An 18,577-nucleotide genomic window follows, 5' to 3' on the forward strand; every position below is an offset into this window, starting at 1 on the left:
ATTCCCTGCTACTATGTGGATATAGGCCTGAGTCTTAAATTTTTGTTTGTATTGCCATGAGTAGAAAGTACTATAGTTATGAAGGGATGATTCTGGAGTTGTAGCAAGATAGTTGCCATTTTATGTAATTAAACCAAAGTTTTTCCAGTTTCATGAAGATATATAGCAAAGTTCACTGTTTTGTTTGTTTGTTTTGTTTTTAAATTAAAGATACTGAGATCTGGCTTTCTGACTAAATTTTGTTTTATTTTTTAATAAATGATAACATAGTGAGAATGAGTCCCTTTGGAAGGAGGTGTCAGAATTACGAGCAAAACACGCACAACAGCAACAAGTTATTCGAAAGGTAAGCTATTCTCCTCCATGGCCATAACCTGCCTTTGTTTAATTATAGTACTATTTGTGACCCAAAAATAGTCTCTATTGAATAGTTAGTGATTGGTCTTAGTTCTTTTTTTCTTTTTTTTAAGGATTTTATTTATTTATTTGACAGAGATCACAAGTAGGCAGAGAGGCAGAAGGGGAGGAGGAAGCAGGCTTCCCGCTGAGCAGAGAGCCCGATGCGGGACTCGATCCCAGGACCTTGAGATCATGACCTGAGCCAAAGGCAGAGGCCTAACCACTGAGCCTCCCAGGCACCCTTGGTCTTAGTTCTTATATATTGGGTTCACATACAGTAGTGAAACTATGAAATCAAACAAATTAGGTCAACTGTTATGTTTTCTTTTTAATAAGAAACATTTCTCATTAGCTAATTATGGTTATTCCATACTCTCAGATTAAATCTCACTAGTTTTTAGTAAGTGACCTTTGGCCTGATAGAACAACTTAAAAGATACTTCATTTTTAGGAACATAATATACTACCGGTTTCTTTACATTTTTTAGTATGAATGGCAGCCTTACTGTGTGGGTTTGTTCTTATTGTTTTTACTGTTATTTTACTTGAAAGGGGATAGATATGGTCTTTGAACAGATGAATAAAATTTTCAAATCAGTTGACCAAATTATGAGTTCTAAAAAATTAGTCATCATTGTATGCCATTATTAGTCTCTGTGGAAAAGCAGTTAAAGTAATCTGTTGTAAAATAAATTCTGGATTTTAGTATCTGAGCTGAAAATAACTGGGGGAACTGACAATCTCTCAGTTGCATTGTGTCCTTGTGATTTAGTCTTTTCATATCAGCTTTCATATGTTAATAAGACTTGAAACATAAAAGTAATTAAGGCAGCTATTTTTTGCTCATGAGTAAACTAGACTCTTAAATTTAAGCAACAGGTTTTTGTGGGGGGAGGAAGGGTGGGAGTACTTCAGCTGGTTTGTGCTGAGATGCCTTTAGCTAAAAATAGGGTTATGACTGACAGGAAAGATCTGGGTCTAGTGGAGCAAGCTTAGAACAGAGATGAACGGTTGGTTGCAGCCTTTGGCCTGTAGTTAGAATACTGGGGGTTTTTTCATTTGTTGTTTTTTTCCAAATCAGTATGCAGGTAAAGGTTAAATATAGAATTCACTTCTAAGTGTTTAGTCCAAGTGCATATATTTTCAGAACTTCCAGAGCTGATTCCAGCCTGCAGCCCTGTTAAGAATACCTCATTTAAAACAATAGGTGTACAGTATTAAACCTGTACTTTATTTTTAAAAAATCTTTTAATCTTTTCCAGAAAACAATGTTTTATAGTTAAATACTGGCTTATAATGCTGTATTTTTTTTTTCCTAAGAGCAGAGAAAGTTGGCAAAATACATAACATTTCAGTTTTTCATGAAATCTAACATTCTATCTGTCAAATTTGAACTTGAATATATGTGGTTTTGTGGAGCTAGGGAGTTCTCATAATGCATAGTGATAGCTGATAATCTTCTCTCTGTTCCTGGAATTGCTTAATACATCTGGTATATACTCCTTGGCCTTGGATTAGATGGAATAGAGTTACCTGATACAGGTACTTGTTACAGGGTAGTATAATAGTACCTGTTAAAGAACTTGTCAGGTCCAGAAGTAGATGCTATAAATGTTAGATGCAATTCTGCATTATGCTTTACAAAGCTTGCTCCCTGAAGCAAGCTTTGTAAAGCATAATGCAGAATTGTCATAAGAGAACTAATATGGGGGCGCCTGGGTGGCTCAGTGGGTTAAGCCGCTGCCTTCGGCTCAGGTCGTGATCTCGGAGTCCTGGGATCGAGCCGCTCATCGGGCTCTCTGCTCAGCAGGGAGCCTGCTTCCTCCTCTCTCTCTGCCTGCCTCTCTGCCTGCTTGTGATCTCTCTATCAAATAAATAAATAAAATCTTAAAAAAAAAAAAAAGAGAACTAATATGTAAAACAAATAGGAGAAATTTATCCAATGCTTCATATTCTTATAAATTCAACCACTGATGTTTTTAGAATTTTTCTGTAGTACTTAGAAATTAACAAAAGTAATTGAAGCCAAATTATTTCAGAGATACTTTTAGACTTAAATTTTCTTTTTCATCAGCCATCAGTCAACATTTTGTTTTGAATAAACTATTTAGTGGCTAATTTCCTTTTCAAGACTGTAATGCTGTTTAACTTTTATGCAAAGAGTCTAAATAGTCCTTCAGACACTTTTGGCCTTTATTTATAGCCTCTCAGTGATACACTGCTTTTCATAGCTCACCATATGATCCTCACCTTTTTCTTTAGGAAGATGACAATAAATTTAGTACTTTAAGCCAGTGATTCTCACATTCACATCAGTATCACCTGGAGTACTTGCTAAACATACATTGCTGGACCCTGTCCTCAGAATTTCAGGTTCAACAGTTTCTGGAGTGGGGTTGAGAATGTGTGTGTCTAATGGGTTCTTGGGCTAATACTGCAGGTCCATGGTCCACACTGCCATAACATGAAAGATTGTTTGTATGTCTTGATCTGCTTAGTAGTTTTTTCCTTTTAAATCTAATCTAGCTCTGAAGATTAAACTAGCTTCTCCTGATTGGTAGTATGGGTATCTTGGATGTTTAAGAGTAAAACCATCCAAACCAAAATCTGCTCATTGTTTATTTGAAAAAACTATATGTATTCCAACTTCAATATTGTGAATTTATTTTTGGATAACCTCTAGTTAACTGTATTTTGGGGTTTATCTCTATTTCTATATAATTAATACTTCATGACACTATATATTTTTTAAACATTTTATTTATTTGTCAGAGAGGAGGGAGAGAACACAAGCAGGGGAATTGGCAGGTAGAGGGAAAAGCAGGCTCCCCGCTGAGCAAGGAGCTTGATGTGGGACTCCACCCCAGGACCCTGGGGTCCAGACCTGAGCTGAAGGCAGATGCTTAACCTACTGAGCCAGCCAGGCGCATCCCATGACAATATTTTTTATTAAGCCATAATTTTTAAGAATAAGCCAATAAGCTTTTTCTACCTTGAAAATTTTATGCTCTTTTCTGAAAGCCAGCAGTCTCTTTTGCCTCAAATTGTATTACCTTGTTTAAGAAAAATGTTGCTTGTCACCTTTTTTCCCTCCAGCATAATCTTCTTGAAAAAATTTTAAGTAAAAACTTAGGATCTGTATCCAGGCATGCATGGTTCTTAGCATCAAAACAAATAACTGGGCTGAGTATTAGGTAGATAAATGGATGGGTGGGTGGATGGATGGATGGATGGATAGATGAATGTCTTAGGCATCTTGGTATCCTAGGTATCTGCAACTTTTATTTTATAACAGGTTATTCTTCTGCCTGGAAACTGGTATTTCTTTAGATATCAATTGTAGGATGCACCTGAGATTTCAAATATGTTAAAATGTGAGAAATTATGTGACTTAGAATAGCAAATATGTAGTATTCGATGTAATTTTCTAAGTCTTATAATATGTACTTAGGAATTGAGTCTATGATGGAAAATTTTTTGTTTATATTTTCCTTTTAGATTGTCCAGTTTATTGTTACGTTGGTTCAGAATAACCAACTTGTGAGTTTAAAACGTAAAAGGTAAGTTTTTACTGTAAAACCCTTCATTTGACCTATTCATGAAAAACTAAACATGTTAATGTTTAACCATGAATGGCCTACATTTCCTGAGTATATGTCTGTTGTCCCAGATGAACAGTCCTTGCTAAATTATACTCTCAGCATTTCATGAGTAGTGTTACTTCTTTCTGCGGTCAGCCTGCTAATGTTTTTCAGAGACAAGGACAGCCTAAATGGTCACTTTACAGACACATACATAGTTAATAAGAAATCCATTTTTATTCACATTAGCAGTTTAATGTATCATTGGTAGGCTTCAGTGAGGGAAACTCTTAAAAGGTCGTCTATTGAAAAAAAATAAAAAATTTTTTACTTGATCTCATTGGTAAGGAATTTGAAAACCTGTATATTGACTGGCTTGTGATACCGAAAAATTTAGTAACTGCCATGTCATAACTAAAGCTTAAGAAGGATAGTGGACCAAAGAATAGTTGGAAGGAGAAAAAAAACTTATCTTGTAAGACTAAAATTTTAGCAAAGATTGGTTATGGTTACATTTTATGCTATGGCCTTAACTCTGCTTCCACAAACTAATTCTTATGATCTACTTACTTTGTGCTATGTAACTGTAGTTCATAAAGAGTGATATGGTTTGGTCAGCAATGAAATATATTCAGAGAGAGTAATTTATTTATTGTATTTAACAAAAATAGTACAAAAGAATGGAGAAATCAAAGTCCTAGACATAGTCATCCCTTAGTTTCTCTTCCTAAGATGTGACCATTTTTAAGAGCTTATTTTGTATCACCACCTGAAATCTTTTATTATTAAAGTGTTTATGTTCATGTGAGGGTAAAATATTAGAAGCAGTTTAAATTTCTGTTAAATTTATGTTTGCTTCACTGAATTTAATGTATATATCCTCATTTTCAGGCCTCTACTTCTCAACACTAATGGAGCCCAAAAGAAGAATCTGTTTCAGCATATAGTCAAAGAACCAGCTGATAATCACCATCATAAAGTAATTTTTTATTTAAATTCTGTTTTATATTTGTTATCTCAAACCAGATTTTATTACAACAGTATTTCATGCACTCACATTTGCAAAGGTCAGTGAATAATAATCTAAGTGCTCATCCTCCAGCTTTATCAAATCATGACATTTTTTTATTATTTGGTTTAGATTATTTTAAGAAATAAAGCATTATAAATACCATTTATTATATGATGATATGGGAACAAACCTGTTCCCTGATTTGTTTTTTGCCTCCTCTTCAGTCTCTCCTAGATAAATCTTGAATTAGTATTTATCATCCCAATGGTCCTTTTATATGCGTGAATTCATGAACAATATTTGGTATTACTTTGTATGTATTTAAACCTCATATAAATGATATTATTTTGCACATATCATTTTACATTGTGACTTTTTTTCACTTTGTTTGGCTTTTGAGATTTATTAAACAGATTTAGTTCATCTCAACTACTACCTGATAGCAGTTGAATATTATGATAATATAATTATGCATTTATTTATTGTTACTTTAGGTTGTTTCCAACTTTTATTATAAATTTCGTAGACTAGATTTTTTAGCAATTGCAAAACATTTTTGTTTACCTTTATTTTTGTCATGGGCTGTCTGGATAATTTGTCAAACTTAAACCCACTGGCAAATCAGTTCAGTCCAGAATATAGACTTCTTTTAATAGATGATTGTCATGGTTACATTCACATCTTAGAATTCTAAATACTGCTTCAGATTTGTTACTAAAGTACCAAGATTTTTTTTCTTGAGCAAATCAGAGTTAGCATCAGGTCTTACCACTGTTTCAAAGTAGCATACCTAACTATTGTGTTTTTAGGATTGAAGACTCTGTAAATGGATGAAGATTTCTTAATTTAACTGGATTTATTTATTTTTAAGTCTTTCACGTCTTTTGCCTCAGATTTATCTACTGTTGAGATTTATAGATTTATTCATTATAATAATGAGTTTAATTTGCTTTAGAGAATTGAATGTTTTTTTTTTGTTTTTGTTTTTGTTTTTTAGGTACCTATGATCTGAATAGATCTAGAGCTGAATAAAAAATAATTTTGCTAAAAATTCAGGCTGACTTTTAACTGTGAAAGTTTTTTTTCCTATTAAAGCATTTTAATAAGAAAGAATAAGGCATATGTCAAATAGAGTAGCTTGAGATAAAATAATCCTCATCAGCACAGTGGCCATCTAGTTATGCTTGAAATCCCTGGTGAAGTTTTAAGACTTTTTTTAAAAACCGTTTGGATATAAAAAATAGTTTAAAATGTGAGGATCTTTCTATAGACTTATTCTGAGGCATCCCACCTTCATGATTCCTTACAGTAAAAGAAATAGCTAAATAGAATGAAGTAACATAACCTCCTACCTTTGCAAATTGGTACAAATACCAATTAGTGTGTAAGTCCCATTAGGGCAGAGAACATAGCTAAATTGTTTCCTTAATATTTAGTAAATAATGGGTGCCCAGTTAGCACTTTTTAAATGGTGTATTGTTCGGTAGTCAATATAATTACAGTTTTGTTATTTTCTCCCTGATTTTTTTAGGTTCCACACAGTAGGACTGAAGGTTTAAAGGCAAGGGAGCGGATTTCAGATGACATCATTATTTATGATGTAACTGATGATAATGCAGATGAAGAAAATATCCCAGTTATTCCAGAAACTAATGAGGACGTTATAGCTGATCCTTCCAAGTAAGGAAATTACAAAGTAAAATTTGTGAAAATATTGGTTACTTTTGTTATCAAAGAGCTTAATTCAAAACAACTTTACTCTGATAAACTACTGTCAAACTCATATTTGGATTATTAAGCTGAAAATGCCAAATTATTTAACCAGATGTTCTCCTCTCAGCAAAAAGACTTCCAACAAAAAGTAATGAGAATTCAGATTTTTTTTTAATTTTGGAGTTAAACATCTTTAATTGATCCTTTGTCGTCTCACATCATATGATGAATCAATATTTGTGATTAAGCTTCTCCCCAACTTTGGGGAGAAAGTTTCCATGGAGAATGAATGGACAGAATGAATTTATTGAATGCATTTGAAAATGTAATTGGTTCTTTCTCATATTGCTGATCTAGCTGTAGCCAATACCCTGATATTGTCATTGTTGAGGATGACAATGAAGATGAGTATGCACCTGTCATTCAGAGTGGAGATCAGAATGAACCAGCCAGAGAATCACTAAGTTCAGGCAGTGATGGCACCAGTCCTCTTATGTCTAGTGCTGTCCAGCTAAATGGCTCATCTAGTCTGACCACAGAAGATCCTGTGACCATGATGGATTCCATTTTAAATGATAACATCAATCTTCTGGGAAAGTGAGTGTTCATATAGATGTTATCTGAATTTATTTGCTTTCTTTGTTTACTTCACATGTTCTATTCTCTTCGAATGATCTTCCTTTCAGATTATGAATCCATGTAATCTTTCTTTGTTTTTTGAGTTTTGCATATTTTTTTTGAGAAGGATTTAATCATGCTGAGAGAGTCTTGAGATTTTCTTGGCAATTCCTTAGATTTCTTTAATGAGGTACTTGTTTTGAATGTTCATAAATTGTGTGTGTATGCATATTTATGTTTTTATTAGGACTGTGGAATAACACAATTTCTATTAAGGTACTTTATAGCATAAGAAAACCAGAAATTAGCATTAATAAGTAATAAACATTTTATAATTTATAGTGTAGAGGAAAAAAGATAAATTCAGACTATTGTTGCAGAATCTTTTCTGTAAATAGTAAAGTTTTGTGTAAAGGCTGTGAGTTCTCAGTTAACCACATTTTCAGGAATCTCAAGTACTGAATAGGATCTCTTAAGATTAAGAATTTTATAATGTGATTTTAAATGTAAAAACAAGGAAACCTAATATTTGATATTTTTTTAAAATCTTTTTTCCTTAGGGTTGAGCTGTTGGATTATCTTGACAGCATTGATTGCAGCTTAGAGGACTTCCAAGCCATGCTGTCAGGAAGACAGTTTAGCATAGATCCAGATCTCCTGGTTGATGTAGGTACTTTGAATAATCTTTGCTGTGCTGGCAGTTTGTGTATTCACATATATTGTTTATAAGTCAGTACACCTTTTTTTGTATTCTCACTGTTTTTGCATTTTCTTTTTTTTAAATGAATGATTTTGTTTATCAGAAACAACGAGCAGATGGGTTTAGGACAGTGAAGGAGGGTGATCACTACCCGTTTCTGAATAGCAGCTCAGTTAATCCTCCTGTAACAACATATCAATTCTGTTCAACAGTACTTCTACTTCTTCTCTGGACTTGTTGCCATATTTGTTCTGCTCTAGAATAGATTGTCGCTGAATAGAAATGGGTGGAAATTTAGTAAGAGTTACTTAGGCAGGAAACTGCATGGAGACACTTTTTAATACTTCGGGTATTAATGTTTTCCACTCACATGAATTATATTTTAATATATTTGCTATATTTTTAAAATGTTTATGTCCTGAGTGCTAAGGTTACCTTGTTCCAGTCCCCACCACCACCTACATGAGTATCACTTCAATGTTGTCTGAACTGTGAATCCTTATCTACCATTTCTGGCACTAACTACCTTTCTTGCTGTCTTCCCTCTTGCTCCTACCACTCCTCTCTTCCTTATGGCTTGGTCCCATCCAGATGAATGGTCCCATCTAGATGAATATTGTTCTCTCCCTGATTTCCATTTTCTGTTGTAAATATGTTTCTGTATCCTGAAAAGGTTTGTTGCGCCATTTTTTTTTTTTTTTTTATTTCTGCCTTAAAATGCAGTCTGTCACATCAAAATATTCTGTAGTCTTGTCCTTTTAAGAACTTCTCAGTGGGGCTAGAGGGAATTAGTCCTTTCTTACTCTTCAGTCTTATTAATTTGCCACCTTACCAATCTGCTTCTTAATCTTTGTCAATATCCATGATTTTATTGTTCTTTCCAAATCATCATTATGTCACAGGATGAATTTCACTTTCTTTGAAGATTTCCTTTCTGACCTATGTTATCATCTTAAGGGAATTCGGCATCCATATTAATGACCTACTTTGTTAATAGTAATTTGTCAGCCCTTCTTGATTCTGTCAGTCTTTGTCCCCATCTTGAATACAGGGACCTTTTAGAATATCTGTTCCTTAGGTCATAAGAAGGAAACAAAATTCCATAATTCTGACCTTCTACAAAGCCTTGCAGTCTTCTAGGTTATTTTAATTTAACCTTGGAATGTTTATCATACTTGTCTGTCTTCAAGACCTCATCTCGCTAACTCGTCCCTTTTCTCACAGAGGATAATCACAATGCTCTGGTTCTCTCATAAGTTGGGAAATCTCATTTTTTTTTTCTTAGAGGAAGTGCTTACTTTCTCTTTAAAGCTTATTTGTACATCTGCCCTGTGCCTCTCAGTTTCTCTATCTCTGTCCTTGATCTTTCCCATCTTGCTTCAGTGGGTACAGATCTCTGCCTTAAACATTTTGATGTGTGGCTCTGCTCATTTACCATTTTGCCTCTCTAATTCTTTAACTACAAAACTTTAGAAATGAGTGGCTTTATATGTTACTTTTTTACTCTATATTTCTTTTGAAACCCTGCATTATCTTGCTTATTCACTTGAAGCCTGTGCTGCCTTGGTTTATCCATACTGAGTAGGCTCCAGGTTTGTTTGTTTGTTTGTTTGTTTGTTTTTTAAATCAGGCCATTGGGCTAGTAGGTGTGTTTTGAATCAGACAGATTTGGGTTTCATTTGGCTCATGTCACTTACTGGCTAGCTATTTAACCTTGGAAAAAGTTCACCTCTCTTGCCCAGTTTCCCCATTTGTTAATTGTGGCTGATGCCTAACTTGAAGGGCTCTTTTGGGTATTATAAATAATTAGTGCTATTATGATTAACACTGGTTATTTTTGACACTGAGACTTCTGTTGATTTTAGAGTCACTGGACTTCTTTGTTTTTTTTATCTGTCTTCCTAACTATTCTTTGTTTACTCTACTTTGTTTACTCTTTCTTTTTCTTATTGTTCTCTACCTGTGCGTAATCCCCCAGGTACCCATTATTTTATCTTTTTATTTGTTCTAAGTCTCTTCTTTTTCTATCCTTCCTTTGTGAAGGTATTTTGGCTTATCTCAAATTTATATCTCTAGCTCTTAATATTTTTTTGAAGTAAACTTTGGTTGAATTTTGATGCCATCATCAGTTAAGATCTTGCCTTAGATTTTTTGTGTTTAATGCCAAACTTTTCTTTGTTCTCTAAATGAGCTATGTTTCTCAGCTTTCTTATTTTCTGTAGTGATATCAGACTTCTCTTTACTCACCCAGAATAGTAATCACTGAGTCATTTTGGTTTCCTTATCTTTATCTCTTTGTTCAGGTCCTGTGTATTTTCAAAAATAGCACTCACAGATAATCCCTACTTTCTGATGCCTCTCTCATATAAGATCCTTCATTATTTCATACTTGAATTATGCTGACTGTAAAAATCACCCATTGGTTGCCTTGTTCTCTGAGATGGCAAAGATGGTAAGGACATGAATTGGTGTGCTGAGTTCATGGGTTCTATGCAGAGTTCAGTTCTTAGTGACTGTGTAGAGTCAGCAGGAGAGGCTTGGCTGTAGGATTCAACCATCTGTGTCAGCTCCTCATGTACGATCTGCTTTTTTCTGCTTCACACTCTGCATCTGCTGGGAATACACGAAAGTGTACCTGATTTAGTGGGTGGCATTGAGTGGGGCAAAGAAAGAGTGAGGAGCTTATACTCTACAGATGCCGCTCTCAGTAGGGACAAAATCTGGTCAGGTCTCAGAGGCAGTGACAAGCTGAACCTTGGCAGAGATTGGAGGTCATGTAAGCGATCTACTCTTAAGGATCTGATTCTCTTCCTTTACATGGATCAGTAGGTAGTATGAAAGGAAGGAAAGTTAACCAAAGAAAAGGAAGAACTAGGGATATTTTTAAGGCTATCATGAAGGTGGAACTTTTTTTTTTTTTAAATGGAACTTTAAGGAAGAGGAATCAATGTCTAGAGACTGTGGAGGAGGGATCTATCTGCATTTTGTTCTGTCCTGTGAACCATTTGGTGTGTTCATTCTCTTAAAATGCTTTAATCACTATATTTCCTTGCTCAGGCCTTTTCCAGGGCTCTTACTGCTGACAGAATGTGGCCTTATGCTGTGACGGGCCTTGCTTTACTTCTTGAACTTTACACATACAACGTACTATTCAGAAATTTTATGTTATTTGGACTGGTCATCTTATCTACTGCTAGAATTTACCCACCCCCACCCCCAACCATTCCTTCTTTATTATTGTTAATGTTATGATTTATTCTTCTCTCCACTCTCTACAAGTCCTAACCATTCTTCAGGGCCTAATATGTGTTGGATAGCTTCATCAAGACTTTGTTTCATCTTGTGCATGCCTGTGTGCATGTGTGTGTATGTACACACACACAGACATGCATGACTTTCTCCTTTCTCTCAGTACTTTAAATCTCCACCATCCATTAGTATTATAATATTGGATTGTATCTGATTATATGTTGTTATTTGATTTTGTTCTTGTCTTTTAGATTGTAAGCTCCTAGAGAGCAGGAATAGTGTCTTCATCTTGTATTCTTCATGATGTCAGTTGATGTCAGTTATTTTTTAGATGCTCAGTAAATCCTTGTGGAATGAACAGCTGAAGTTTATGACTTAAAAGTTATGTCTGTAAACTGGCTGGACTGAGAGGCATGCAGTAAGCAGTGGTCTTAGCATTTACGTCTTCTGTTGCTAGGTGAGGTGAAAAGAACCAGCAAGGAGGTATGCCATTTGGTCAGAGGGCTTCGTTTGAGGTGTAATTTAGAAGCCACCATCACAGAGCAGGTTCTATAAATTTCTTACATAATTAGCAGGTAGTCCGTGAAGGCTTACTGTCAGGGCAAGGAACTCAGCCCTGGATGCCACTTAAAACCAAAGGCATTTAGAGAGAAAATAATAAGGAAATGAGAAGTTGGGCAAACCACTATTTGTCTTAAGTGATTTGCCCCACTGTTTTATGGAGAAATTCTTAAAACATCTGATGCATGGGCTAGCTTGCTCTGCTTTTGTATGTTTTTCTTTCTGCTTTCCTGCTTTTCTCTTTCAAACTGTTTTACTGTATGAAAACTTCCTAGTGCAGGAGCTACATCTCTTTACCCAACATGGCTGTATAAAAATTTTGAACACGCAGTTAATTCTTTTTAAATATTTTTTAAACTTATCATCTTTCTTGTTTGGTCTTTCAGCTTTTCACTAGTTCTGTGCAGATGAATCCCACAGATTACATCAATAATACAAAAGTAAGTTTTAATTCATGTTGCTCAGGACCCATAGCTGTAAGAATCTGAAAAAAAGCCCTAGTAAGTAGAGAGCAGTATCACTCCCAATTACAAAAAACATTTTGTATTCTTACCTTATATGTGTGATCAAGACAGTAAAATTCTAGCTGAAAAAAAAGCTTTTGGTTATGGGGTGAGTCATTGCCCAATTTTGTAGGTACCTGTGTGATTAACAGTATGAAATGAGCCCTCAAAGTGCTGGGAAATCAACTGACTTAAACTTGGCATGTTCAGGTGTATCACAAACAAATTATTAAAATATTTTTTCATGTTTTATGTGCTTTAGCTTACATTCTTATTCTTTCTATAAACAATGTCTCAGCATTTTTTATTGAAAATCCACTGGTACCCATATTCTTAAATAGTTCCTTCATTTTATTAGCATGCAGTAAAAGCTCAGGGATTTGAATTAATGTTTTACTAACTGTAGGTACAGCAGGTTGAAACAATGAAGTATGGATTTTGGACAGTTTTTTTCCTCTTTTTTTTTGAAGTAATGCTTTTGTTATTTTGTTAGTCCATTTGGTATTAGCAAATGTTGAAATTCTTTAGAACTGGTTTTTAATGAGTAATAAGGACAATTTGCAGTTGTTAAGAGCAAATGATTAGAGTCATTCTGTTACTTTGTATATTGCTTAGATAATAGGCAGATTTTTAAATGTTTTTAAAATAGATTAGGTGTATACTCCGTTTATCTTACATTTATATCATACTCTTCAGTCCCATTTTTTTATCGAATGCAAAGGTGTAAATCAAGTCCTCTGATATTTGTACAGGTTCTAGATTAGTGAACTTAAAGTTTTACTTGTTTTTTTTTGTTCTTTGTTATCTAAAAATGATACTTAGATATAAGTAATTAGAGTGAGAGGGTAGAATTTTTCTAATGTCATGACCAGTTCTTTCACATACTCAAAGCTACAGGCTATGTAACTCAGAGTTGAAAGAATTTGTGAATTTTTGAACTAATAAGTTGATTATACATTGAATATTTGGATAATTTTTATCAGGGATTAGCATACTTTTTATAAAAAGGCCAGTTGGTAGATACTTCATTTTGTAGGCCATATGTTCTCTGTCACAACTACTTAACACTAATTGTAGTGCGACAGCAGCCATAGACAATACATAAAAGAATGAGTGTGGCTGTGCTTCCATAAAACTTTATTTACAAAAACAGGCAGCATGCTTAATTTGGCATGTGGACCACAGTTTGCCTGGATTTATATTTTAAGTTTCTGCGGATTACCTCAACACCCTGGGTTTCAGTAAATATGGTATTATTAAATATTAGGTCTTAAGGTGAATGAACCCATATCATGCATTCATTTAGTCGATGTGCTGAACTGTTTGTTCATATAGACGCTATACATTGAGTCATTCTTTATTCTTGGATTATCCTCTTTATCGCAAAACCAGTAGCTTAATTACAGTTCTTAGGAATAGCAGTTAAACAGCAAATTGCATATTGTTCTAAAGTGCTATAGAGAAATTAGAGAATGACTTTTCATTATAGTTCTAAAATCTAGATTAATGTTTTCAAATAATTGGCACATCAGCTGTCATTCCCTTGCTCATGACGAGTATTGTATTAACATAGATCACAACACTCTTTTTCTAATATATCAGGATACTTATACGCCTCAGTAGAGCCATCTAAGTGGCCATTACTAACAAATAAGAATTTGCATGGGAGATGAATTCCCTTTGTCATCCTGGTTCTCATATGTTTTAAAATAACTGGCATCCTTGAAAACTACCCATTTTAAAAAGTAAAAAAATAATGATGGTATTCTTGCCTTAATGTTTGTTTATTGCGATTGCTAAATCCGAAACATTTTTATGTACATTTTTGGAAAGTTTTAATTTATTATATCTTGAGGTCATTATTTCTGAATCTGGAAACTTGTACTGCATCATTTTATGATGATTATCGGCAATTTTAGGAATTAGTATGTTTTCTACACCGTATATACTTAGTGAGCATGCAGGTGTCTGGGACTTAACAGCTATTTAGGGAAAATTGTGAACGTCAGCCCCTCAGTTTGAACATCGTTGAAAAGAGCACCGAAGAACTAAACAACATTAAAGGTTTAATCCCCTTTACAATCAGATGTGAGGAGAGAAGACAGTGGTTGAAAGAAGCAATTTAAGTGACAGAAAAGAACTGAAAGAATCTCAGAAGGAGAATGAAGAAACTTCACCTCAACTTTGAGGCTTCCAAATACAAAAATAATAGTTTTAAGGATATCACCATGTCATCCTGAGCTACTCTAAATATCTTCACTTATGCTAAATATTCTGTTTGTAAGTGAAATGAGTAATACACATTTTTAATCAAAACTGTTTGAGTTTAATTTTCCTAAAGAATTATCTCTTAGTTTGAAACCAGCCATCTTTGATTCGTTCCCATCTTTTACCTCTGACAAATTCTGTCTGTTCTTTTTGAAATGCCCCCTCTTTCCATACTTAACTGTCATCCTAGTTCAGATTCTTTGTTTCATCCACTTGATGACAGCAATAATTTTCTTAACCAGTCTTAACCAGTCTTACCTATTCAGATCTCTTTCTCTCTCTAGTTCTTCTTTCCTGGTGTTCCCTTTTCCCCTGTATTTCAGATAATACACCAATATTCACCTACCGTACCAGCTTTTTAAAAATTTTTTGCTATTTTTAGGAATGTATAAAATGTGAAACAAGTATTTTTTATATTATTTTTTCTCTTTTAGTCTGAGAATAAAGGATTAGAAACTACCAAGAACAATGTAGTTCAGCCAGTTTCAGAAGAGGGGAGAAAATCTAAACCCAAAACAGGTAGGTATAAATGTAGTATTAGTTTTTACAGATTTTTAAAATTAAGAGTCATACATAGAAACTAATGTGAGCCAAGGAAAGTCTTTGCCATACTTAGCAGTTGAACACAGAATGTACTGTTCTCAGTTCTATGCATAATGTATCAAGGTTTCAGCTTATAGAAAAAATTAAATTGGTGAGGTACTAGTTCTTTAAGTCATTTTTTTTTTTTAATTTAACTGTAGGAGAACTGAAAGAACTCTCTTAATTGTTGAATGAAAGACTTTTCTGACTAGTACATTTAAAAATTTACTGACACGAAGTATCATATTTCTTGTTTGGGTGTATAAGGGTAGTGATTGCATATATGCACAGCTGTTTCCATTTTTTCCACCTTCAGCTTGAACTCTGTATAAGCTGGTGATAAAAGAGCATTTTTCTAATCTTTATTATAGATAAGCAGCTTATCCAGTACACTGCCTTTCCACTTCTTGCATTCCTCGATGGGAACCCTGCTTCTACTGTTGAACAGGGGAGTACAGCATCATCAGAAGTTATGTCCTCAGTAGATAAACCCATAGAAGTTGATGAGCTTCTGGATAGCAGCCTAGATCCAGAGCCAACCCAGAGTAAGCTTGTTCGCCTGGAGCCATTGACTGAAGCCGAAGCTAGTGAAGCCACACTGTTTTATTTATGTGAACTTGCTCCTGCACCTCTGGATAGTGATATGCCACTTTTAGATAGCTAAATCCCCAGGAAGTGGACTCTACATGTATATATTCATCAAAATGATGAACTATTTATTTTAAAGTATCATTTGGTACTTTTTTTTGTAAATTGCTTTGTTTTGTTTAATCAGATACTGTGGAATCAAAAGCACCTTTTGCTTTTCTCACTTACACACTCTGGCAGAGCTTTCAGATGTTACTCAGCTACATAGGTACACAAGATTTAATGCACATTGTTGACATATCTTTAAGTTGGATTCAAATGGCCATTTTTCTCCAGTTGTAGTAACTTGGATTTCTTTTTTTACGTATATGCCCATTAACCCCAGTTAAACTTTTGTTTGTTTTACTTGTTTGATGCTGTCTGTTTGCATTGAGTGTAAGTCACTAGAACTAATGGTAGAACTCTTAAACCTTTGTCTGTTCCAGTTACTTTTATTAAATATTTTTCACTTGGCTTATTTTTAAACTGGGAACATAAAGTGCCTGTATCTTGTAAAACTTCATTTGTCTCTCTTGTTCAGAGAAGTTCATTCATGTTCAAAGGAAAGGCAAAGTAAACATGAGTGCTTGCTGTCAGAAATGGCTCCAGCTCCATATATATAAAAAGAAGGGAGATGGGATGGCATCAACCCCATCCATCTCATTGGACTAGTTTTAAGTAAAAGTTTTCTGATTTGTTTGTGTTTTTTTTGAACCATACTATTTAGTAAAATAAATATAATGAATGTTGCGTACTAATGTCTGTTACGTGTCTTCTTTAGAGGTGACACCCACATGTAAAATTTTTTCCTTTTTATAGGAAGTAGATTTATATTGTAAACTGTCTGTTGTCCATTATTGATTCACACCAAGATCTTTGTGCCTCATCTCAAGAGTTAGACTGTGTATTACAACAAGGAAGGAATATAAGGTCTCTAAACTTAATGTGTTTTAAAGTTCTTCTGTGTTAAAAATTATACTGGCTTGCTTCCTATATTTCTAATAAAGAACTAAGAGAAGTATGCCTCTCATTGTCCCACATGAGGTAAGAACATTATCACTGGATGCCACCCAAAGGCCTGTAATTTTTGTTCCTAGAGATGGAACAGTAACACTTTATCCCTTTGGAACAGGCTTATAGAGCTTAATACAAGGCGGGCACCACTTTTATCAAGTTGAATTCTACCTTCAGGCAGAGCCTGGAAGCAGAGCAGTTTATATCTGAATATTTTATAGGGCTCTTTAATGAAGAATTACAAATATGGCCCTCCTCGTGGCCATATTCTGTCAATATCCTGGAATTTCTATTATGATGTAAAAATTCAAAATAAAGCCTAGCACAGAGAGATAGGAACCCTTCCTTAGCAGATATTTAAACATTTGGCTCTGATAGTGGCATCCTGGTGAACTAATTCAAGTCCCCAGAAGTTAGTTTCTACATAAGCTGTAGAGGTCACTGTCTTAGAGGTTGTTAAAGTGAAAACAAGAATTTAGAGCCTGAGAGACAGAACTTAAGAGACTTTTCTTTTTCCCTTCTCTTCTTCAGTGTGGAATATGATTAAGTTTCTTCTCTTGGGGACATTTTGGAGCTTTAGAAATATTCTAAAAATCTTGAAAAATATGTTCCAGTACTTTTTTGAGTTGAAATTAAAATTTTTCACCTTTAGTTGGAAGGAATTTAGGGTATTGATAATACTACCATTTAAAAATATAACTTACAGTTTAAAAAGTTATGTGCTTTTTAAAATATATCTAAAGGAATCTAAATACCGTACTGATTTGATAACCATCATCATCCATTCCACTTCTCCCAAAGAATTTTATCCTACTTTTATTATGTGTGAAAGTCCTACACTGAAGATAGTGTCATTCTTCTCTGCAACTAAATTTGAAATTGTTTCCTATAGCCTTAAGATTCTAAGCATTATAAAGAAATGTGTCCAGTTATACACAGTTCATCAAAACAGTATAATTATCCAAACCATTTTCTCTATCATGGAGTTAGATTATTTCTACTTCATAAATAGGGTGGCTGTGTAACTGAATTCTGATAAATAAATCAGAAGTGATGTACAGAACTTCCAGGTCTGGTTTGTGAAAACCTCCCCTCTGCAATCCTCCTTGCTCTTTTACCCCTCCACTAGCCTGATGCAGAGGAGTATATGGCTTCTGAGTATACATTCAAGAAGGAAGAAATTTGGCTTCCTGAATCACTGCTTAGAAGAGAGCCACCCATCAATCTTGGACACCTATTGTAGACTTCAGGTGAGTGGAGAACAAACTATTATGTTCTGCCTTTGGATTTTTTTTGGGGGGGGGTTGATCTCAGTGTTCACTAATACTCAAATTTTGGCAAACATTAAATAGTAAAATTATATGAGAAGTAACATTTTTAGTGGCGTGAACAGGTCTTGATTGGGGGGAAGGAGTACTTCCCCAATTTTTTTGTATCTGAAGCTGAAGATTATCAGTGTAAGAGCTATCAGTTTCATTCCTTTTTGTATTTGTAAGTGTACAACTCTTAAAAACTTTGTAATACAAAAAAGTATATGATGGAAGGAATTTGGTATAGCACTATCAGTCCTTTTAACTCCTTCATAACTATATACTAGAACTGTTGTATTTTTTAATGAGTTACCCACTGGTGACTTAATTAGATCATCTTTCAATTTCATCAACAGCAAAAAAAAAAAAACCCCAGAAACTACCTGAATTGCAAAAGGATTCTGCCCCCACTGTCATTCTTTCTCACCAGTATTTAAAAT

General features: G+C 34.3%; 1 protein-coding gene across 4 annotated transcripts in view; it reads left to right on the top strand.

Annotated features, from left to right (window-relative positions):
• HSF2 (heat shock transcription factor 2) overlaps positions 1-18,104 on the top strand; it is a 34,523-nt gene extending 16,419 nt beyond the window's left edge. Inside the window, exons 5-13 of one of the 4 annotated variants that reach the window (XM_032862427.1) lie at positions 271-346; positions 3,898-3,959; positions 4,872-4,959; positions 6,524-6,672; positions 7,063-7,302; positions 7,884-7,989; positions 12,220-12,273; positions 15,039-15,123; positions 17,957-18,104. In XM_032862427.1, coding sequence (XP_032718318.1) covers positions 271-346; positions 3,898-3,959; positions 4,872-4,959; positions 6,524-6,672; positions 7,063-7,302; positions 7,884-7,989; positions 12,220-12,273; positions 15,039-15,123; positions 17,957-17,961 — 865 coding nt within the window. In that variant the 3' untranslated portion in view covers positions 17,962-18,104. Of the gene's footprint in view, positions 1-270; positions 347-3,897; positions 3,960-4,871; positions 4,960-6,523; positions 6,673-7,062; positions 7,303-7,883; positions 7,990-12,219; positions 12,274-15,038; positions 15,124-15,557; positions 16,568-17,956 lie in introns of those variants that run through there. The other 3 variants (XM_032862425.1, XM_032862428.1, XM_032862426.1) reach the window with 3 other exon arrangements.
• The last annotated feature ends 473 nt before the right edge of the window (positions 18,105-18,577 follow it).

Source organism: Lontra canadensis, unplaced genomic scaffold (assembly GCF_010015895.1).
Source record: "Lontra canadensis isolate GAN:19392208 unplaced genomic scaffold, GSC_riverotter_1.0 scaffold23, whole genome shotgun sequence".
Taxonomy (NCBI): Eukaryota; Metazoa; Chordata; class Mammalia; order Carnivora; family Mustelidae; genus Lontra; species Lontra canadensis.